Source organism: Phytophthora infestans, genomic scaffold, assembly GCF_000142945.1.
Source record: "Phytophthora infestans T30-4 supercont1.23 genomic scaffold, whole genome shotgun sequence".
Taxonomy (NCBI): domain Eukaryota; phylum Oomycota; class Peronosporomycetes; order Peronosporales; family Peronosporaceae; genus Phytophthora; species Phytophthora infestans.
Window position 1 is genome coordinate 1,444,981 of NW_003303736.1, and position 7,893 is coordinate 1,452,873.

Genomic DNA, 7,893 nt, shown 5'->3' on the forward strand with positions numbered 1-7,893 from the left:
AATTTCACATCTTCACCACGAACTTTGCATAACGATAACTTTGCGACCAGGTGGCCGATTTGCTTCAAACGTCGACCAAAACAATTGCCGTAATCTAAACAGCAATTAAGACCAATCAGCTGCTCGTTTAAAGGGTTTCTGTTCTTAAAATTAATTTTGCCCGCCCATCCTGCTTTTTTTTCGGACGGAGGTACATTTTAACGAAGCGATACAGATCCCATCACTTACATGTAGTATGTATTTTGCTAGCTAAATAGCCTAACTGTATTTCTGACTCATTGCCTGACGATGCCATTATTTATTTACGAGTCTTAGTATAAATAGCATTTTAGCGTGGATGATCCAGTTGTGGATGTTAGGAGCAACTGGAACGCGCCGACAAAGTCGGATATAGACGATGAAGGTGGTTCAAATGTCGAAGACTGCGACGAAGACGACTCGGACGACAGGACGTAATACTACGTTCGCATTCAACTTCGGCTCTTAAGAGCTAGGAAATTGTATTCCATGGAAGCCAACTTAGAATCACTTAGTGAAAAGAGCCAACAGTCTGCTTTGCTCCGCTACTCGGTATTGGTGGCTTCGACTCAACCAAAGGAAAGGCTTTAGAAGAGAATCTGAAGAGCGCAGCCGCGGGCATAGGCTTTTTGCGATTACCTTGACTTTAAGCACCGCTCCGGACTATCTCTAAAAACGGATGCTTTTGCTGTGTTTTCAAATCTCAAGATTGAATCCCTAGTGTTTTGAAGAGTTTAATTCGACATCACAGACATGATTTCGTCCCAAAATGTCGACCGAGTTATACTACTAGTAGTAGGTAATAAACCTTCAGTCCGCGGTACCTTTTGATAACCTTGTTGTATTGAGAATTGTGTGTGCAGGTACCACACGAGACGTTTATCTGGTTTACATTAAATGTTATTCCGTAGCCAACACCGCGACGGTCACACGCCTGCGGGCAAAAGAGCAGCGTAATCGTCTGAAAGTGTTACAACTTAACTGTCTCGCAACCGAAAATATTCCAACTAACGTTTCGAGCTGCCTTTACCGCGTTGGCCCACCGACGATTGTCGTTTACCACCGCGTTTCGCCAGTCTCGCGGCATATGCAACTTTTGCGTCTGCACGTCGTTGAGCTTCATCTGCGCGTTGTTGGGCTTCATATGCGCGACGTTTGAGTTCATTTTCAAGTCGAAGTTCCTCACTCACAACCCAGTGCATCCACTCGTCTTCGAACTTCATGAACATCTGCTCTTCAACTTCTCGCTGTACTTCGAGTCGTTTTCTCTCCGCGTCACGAGCGATTTCTCGCTCGATATGGCGCTGTCGATTCTCCTCCATCTCCATCTGGAGATTAGCTCGAATCTCGCGTTTAAAATCTCGTGCTCGGGCCAAGAAAACTTGACTGCGTTTGCTGATCTCTTCAAATGGAGCTCGCGCTTGCTTCCGCTTCTCTATCAGCAGCTCCGTGTGAGCTTCACAGTCAAGTTTAAATCGTTCGGCTGCTGGTGTTCGCTTAGGTTTATGCTTCCCGGCTTTCTTCTTGGCTGTAGCTGCTGTGAGTGCTTCAGCGTGGATGTCAAAGACTTCTGGTCGTCGAGCAAGACCCGATCGAGTCTCGACGTCAAAGGCACGTAGAAGAGCAGCGTCGTCGACTTTGCAACCCGCTTGTTCGGCTTCCCATGCTTGGACGTATTCCTGTTTAAGCTTGACAATACTTGCGCTATCATGCTGGACTGGATGGTGTGAAAGGACGTGGTGTAAGTCTGCGATGGCGGATGGTAGCTGTCCAAGACTGCGATATGCTTCAGCACGACGCAAGAAGAGCTGGATACTGGCTTCAGGGATGGTAGATATGGGCTCCAATTCATCAATTATTTCCTGCTGGTTGTCCGTGATGTTGGGGTCTGGGAGTGATGCGTGGACTTGTTTTAGCGCTTTAGTGAAGTTGTCAATGGCATCAGGATACTGATGCAACGCCATGTGAACGAGGCCTTTGAGGTGAAATGCCGTCGTGAGTTCACGGCACTTAGATTTAATTGCCTCGTGCAGGTCTGTCAGCGCCCCATTCGCGAATAATTCATGATCTTGACGTGCTTGTGTACGTCTGTATACAGTCTCAGTATACGCTTTTCTAACCGAGTCTTCGTCGTTATTATTCGGAGATTCCGGCTGTCCCTCGTGAGTTTTCTTGTAATTCCCTTTACCCCGAAGTTGGTGAGTATGCATCAACTCCACTCCATGTATTTCCTTCTCGTAGTTGCTTATCATAACGGAAGTGTCTTCGATCACCTGTTTTGCTTTTTTCAGCTAGAGGAGAGAGTAGAAATGTGTTAGCTTACGTTGTGATGGACAAAACTTAAAGAAGAATGTACCAGCATATAGCGACAAAGTCCGCGTTTGAAATGCAGCTGAGGGCTCTGACGCTTCTTTTCGACGTAAGGAAGTGTCTCCACTTCGTTTATCAACTTGGTCAATAGTTCTTCTGCTCGGTTGAACTCTTGAGTATCAACGTATTTGAACGCAAGAGCGAGTCCATCTCGACGGTTCTGTTGCCGTTGGTGCTGCTGAGTCGTGAATATGTTGTTGGAAAAATCACAGTAGCAGTTCAGTGCTGGTGGCGGTGTAGCCATCAAGTTGTCACTAGCATACAGAGACTGCAGCTGTGTCATCTCCATCAGAGACGTCGGCATGGAGCGAAGGCGATTGAATGATACATTCAACTTGGTCAGCTGCACGAGATTTCCCAAGCGTAGAGGCAGTTGTCCGAGTTGGTTATGATCGCATTTAAGCTGTCGTAGTCGAGGGAGTTGTGTGAGCTCATCTGGAAGTGCTTGAAGTGTATTTGAGCTCAGATTTAAGACTTCTAGTCTTCGTAGATGACCGATTTCAGTTGGTAGGACTCGTAGTGAATTGCTTGAGAGGTCGAAATACTGCAAGTGACTGCAGTATAGTAACACTGCTAACGGAACTTGAGTGAGGTGGCTGTCCGATAAATCGAGCTCTTGGAGTGTGTCTTGCATGGCAGCATGACCGATGAGTAACGGGAATTCCTGCAGTGCGTTGTGATTGAGTCGAAGTTTTTCTACTGGCGAGTCCTTAAGGAAATCCAACGACGCGAAGGTGACGATGCCACACGATGACGCAGAGAGGAACTCAACGCTCGGAAGATGTCGGAAAAAGGCTTCGAGGGTGATAAGTTTCGGGTTGTTGTCGAGATCGAGGTGACGCAGCTGACTTAGTGACCCAAATTCATTCGGTAGAAGTCTCAACTGGTTCGAAACGAGCGTCAGAGTCTTGAGATTGCGCAACATTCCGATGCTTTCGGGTAAAGTTACCAGACTGTTGTGAGCCAGATCTAGCTCTTGTAACATTTCTAGATTGCCGATTGCCTCCGGTAATTCATGTAGAGCGTTATGGTGAAGTATCATTCGATGAAGAGAAGTCAATGCGGAGATTTCGTCACTAAGTGAAGAGAGTTGGTTGTTGGATATGTCCAGTAGAGTGAGATGGCTACATTTTTCGATCGATTTGGGAACTTCGACAAGCTGATTGTTACTTAAACGCAGCACTTGTAGATGCTCCAGAAGCCCAACACCGACTTGCCATTCTCCTGTTTCTCGAAGTAGTTTCAAGTCTCCTTCCACGAACGGTAACTCTTTGAGTCGGTTGTACGAGAGATCGAGATAGCGAATCTCTCGTAGTTTCCACAATTTTGGAGAAAAAGTCTGGATTAAATTATGCGACGCACAGATTGAAGTCAACGACGTTGTGGTCTGTAGACACGACGGGAGTCTTGTGAGTTGATTAAAACTCACATCTAACTCTTCGAGGTGAATCAAGTCCTGGATTCCGGAAGGAATTCGAGTCAGACAATTGCGGGAGAGCACGAGACTCTTTAGATACTGGAGATTCCAGATACGCGACGACAGTTTCCATGCGTCTAGGCCACTCATATTCAGTATCGGAGCTTGTTCTGCGTCCTCAGCGGTATCGACGATTTGCTGAGCTTTCGAGCGAGGATACTTCCGCTGCATCTTCTTCTTGGTGGCTTCATCCAGTGCAGTCTCAACGTCATTCACAGCTATCATTGCAGCGGACTTTTCGTCTTCAGCGTCTTGTGCAGCGTCTAGTAGGAACTCTTCAAAGTCCTCATCTTCGTCGTCATCCTCCTCTTCAATTTCTCCGTTATCTGGAATCTGAAGCGGACCAAACAGCGCCGGCTTAGTCCACGACGACGTGTTGGTGTCTAGATTTGTAAATAGTATTTTTCCGGTGTCGGGGTCAATAGTACATTGATACTGTGACGCTACCAGTCGTCGAGCTCGCTTTCGATCTCTAATACCGCGGAACATAGACTGCAGTCGTACTACAGCGAAAGTTAAGTAGGAGAGGTCCATCTCGTCTTCAGGTAGCGTCCAAGAGGTTTCTCCAGTGTGGATATTGTAGTAATATACGATCTGAGAGTCTTCATCGAAACTCTCCTGCCATTCATTCTCAGAGGTCGAAGCTCCAGCTCCTGCGGTATCTTCCCCTGGTAGTGTCCATGACGTATCTCCTGTGCTGTTTAGAGACATAACAAAGACTAGTGAGATACTGAGGTTATACTCTATGGATGAAGATGGACTACTTCATACACTCGATTTAAGTAATAGGCACGGCCAGAGACCTCGTCAAAAGCTTCTTCCCACTCAGAGTTCATGTGAACAATGAAGCGTCTCTCTCGACTAGTCGCAGTGAAATTTTGACTAAGAGAAAATTTTATTTTCCGAAGACTATGTTGAAAACTTGCTCAAATGTTGCGAGAAGTGGGCTTCTAGGACATGTCCAGAGGGCGATTGAACCCTCCTCTGCGGTTCATGTACTGTCTGTACTCCCTCTTCGTCTCGCGTCGTGCCGTGCCCGTGGCTGCGCTCTTCAGATTCTCTTCTACAGCCTTCCCTTTGGTTGAGTCGAAGCCTCCAATACCGAGTAGCAACTTCATTTGCTCCTCTTCGCTTAAATGCGACATAGCATTGATCTCCTCCTGCTGTTCTTTAACCTGTGGCTTGGCCTGCTCCTTCGTGGCATCCTTCACTTTACGCGGCTTCGAGCGGGAGGTAGAGCGTCGACGACGCACTGGTGACAGGCTCTTAGATCTGCTGCGGCTGTGGTACAGACGGCGGCGACTTCGACTGCGTCCACGGCTACCACTGCGACTCCGGCGGCTTCTGTGGCGCCCGTAAGAAGGTGAGCGCGAGCGGGAATGCGAAGAGGAGACGGAACGACGTCGGCGACTGCTGTACGACGAGTCGCGACGTCGGCGACGGCCCAAGCTGTCCACGGATGCACTACGGCTGCGGCTTCGACTGCGCCGCATTTTTAGAAAAAATACGAAAAACGCAAATTAGCATTTTTCACATTTCTAATGCTTATTTCATAAACTCACATTTTAGGCGCTAAAAAATAACAAAAGCAGGTGTTGGAACACTTCCGTCAATGATATGTGACATAGCGTTCAAATTATTGTACAAAATGTCTTACCAAACGAAATATGCTCTGTATCAGCCCTGGATGAAGCGATTGCATCAACATTTACAAGAAAGGTAAATCAATGGTGCCCAGGAAACTCGATGAAGACAGACTTATAAATTTCAATCAAAACTCTTTTTTCTCTCATCCACTCAAGCTCCTCCACTTCATCACCTCCACTTCATCACCTCCACTCCAACAGGTTATAAGCCCAGCGCAAGCCTCCACCACTGACGACCGTGAGTTTCCGGGCCTCAATGGCCGGAACTTCATCGTCTGGAAGACCCGCGTCACTGCCGCTCTCGAAGGGAAGAACCTCCTCGGCTTCTATGAGCGTATCAACTACACCAGTGACTCCGATTACGAGCTCGGCTCCGATAGCCCCCTTTCCACATCGCCGTCGACTCCGGCTGTGGGTGCATTCGAACTTGCGGAGATGGCATCGGGGAGGACTCGCTCGGTGAGGAGCCCACCATTTCGTCGGCCTTGGGAGAGGCGACGTCAAGCGCGGCGGACATGTCGTTTATGTCGGAAAGTCCCCGTCCGGTAGACGTCGAGGGCTGAAGAACACCACGTTCGACGGAGTGATTGAAATTACATCAAGCGCTTCGTCGACCGTGGCCTGGGCCATGTCGTTTCATTGGCTAGCGCCGTCACTGCTGTGCCCGAAGCGCACCACGTCCATGCAGCTAGACGTGGGGCACGAGCGGTGGCGGTGCTCGCGAGCCGCGTGCAGGACGGAGCGGAGCATCCGCACCAACTCCTTTTTCTCTAAGAGCAAGCTGCCCATTGGGAAGTTGGTGCGGTTGCTCTGTCACTGGTGCGCGCGCACCCCCGTGACAGCGGCAGCCGTCATGGTGGGTGTAAAAGCCCATGCAGCAATGCAATGGTATACCTATTGTAGGGACATATGCTCCCAGGAGATGATGTCCATCCCCATGGATATTGGAGGCGAAGGCCATGTCGTCGAGATCGACGAAACTTCACTCAAGAAGAACTCCAAGTACAACCGCGGGCGGCGGTATCCGGACTTCTGGTTGTTCGGCGGCGTGGACCGGACGACGAACCGCTGGTTCGGGGTCCTCACGTATGGGTTTGTACGAAGCCGACTTTGTCAGCGGTGATCAAGAAGCACATCCCCCCTGGGTAGGTGTGTAGTTTATATATTTACTTATTTTCACTTAACTAACGTATCTAAATGATTGTAGCACTACCATCATGAGCGACCAGTTCACCTCGTACGTGTCGGTGAATGGCAAGCACACGCTGGCCAACAACCGACACCTACGAGGTATGAACTACAAACGCATGTGGGTCAACCACAGCAAGACGTACGTGGACCCTATCACAGGCGCCCACACTAACCGTGTCGAGGGCGCCTGGGAAATCTGCATTATGCAGCATGTGAAGGTTCGTATACATTTTATACCTATACGTATATACGTATACGATTATACTTACCAGCGTATTTGAGACAGGCAATGCGCGGCATGAAGAAGGAGCTGCTGTCCATGTACTTGGACGAGTACATGTGACGCAACTGGTTTGCTCCGCCGAAGGCGAATGGAACCGAAGTCCTGCACGCTCTGATCAAGGGCATCGTCAAGTACTACTACTAGACGACGGTGCTAAGGTTATAGTACAACTGTAGGCTAACCTAAATTTATTTTTGTTTTTAATCTGAATGTGGGGCCATATCTGGGGAGAGCCAGGCTTTCCTTATCAAGACCAACATTTTCTCATGGTCAAGGACAAGACTACTGCGTTTGAGATCTTCGAGACGATCTGTAGCAAGTACGAAGGTGCTTCCCTTCACGGCGACCCGTACCATGTGCTATCATACCTGGTGGCACTCAAGTACAAAGAAGGTGCAGACCTTACGGCATTTATGATTGACATCGAATCCGCCATGAAGGTTGCCTCCGAAGCCACAAACAGTGTGCTCAGTGACGAACAGAAGTCACTCTACTTGTACCATGCGCTACCTGGAAAATGAAAGCAGCAACTATCGGCCTGGAAGGGTAGCAGGAAATTCATTCCCTGCAAAGGGCTGAGGCGTCAGATCGAGGCCAAGGTACAGAATGAGCTGGCGGAAAACCGCTACACACTCAAACGAGGAGCACCCGAGTTGAGGGAAACCCGTAACGAGCAAGCTCTACATGATTTAGTACACCCAAACCAGCCTTGGTTCCAGTTCCCTGTCAAGAGAGCCAGGTACTCATCTCAACGATGAATTGTACATACTGCCTGCGCTCCAACCACGAAAATGTCAACTGCTACGTCCTACAGCGCCACCTACAAAATGGCCAGGTAAAGGCAGGAACGGTGCTCCCCGCCAACTTTAAACTGAAACTTCGTCGAATCAATCTCGACAGCATCCTTA

General features: G+C 48.7%; 2 protein-coding genes across 2 annotated transcripts; both read right to left on the reverse strand.

Annotated features, from left to right (window-relative positions):
* Positions 1–1,025: 1,025 nt before the first annotated feature.
* Positions 1,026–4,701, reverse strand: PITG_11416 (uncharacterized protein; the record flags this gene model as incomplete). Its single annotated transcript, XM_002900954.1, has 3 exons — positions 1,026–2,309; positions 2,375–4,562; positions 4,637–4,701. The coding sequence occupies 3 exons, from the start codon at positions 4,699–4,701 to the stop codon at positions 1,026–1,028; spliced, it is 3,537 nt and encodes a 1,178-aa protein (XP_002901000.1).
* Positions 4,702–4,742: 41 nt separating this feature from the next.
* On the reverse strand, positions 4,743–6,028 carry PITG_11417 (U4/U6.U5 small nuclear ribonucleoprotein 27 kDa protein, putative; the record flags this gene model as incomplete). The annotated part of the gene is made up of 3 exons (XM_002900955.1): positions 4,743–5,347; positions 5,699–5,837; positions 5,875–6,028. The coding sequence occupies 3 exons, from the start codon at positions 6,026–6,028 to the stop codon at positions 4,816–4,818; spliced, it is 825 nt and encodes a 274-aa protein (XP_002901001.1).
* Between the last annotated feature and the right edge of the window lie 1,865 nt (positions 6,029–7,893).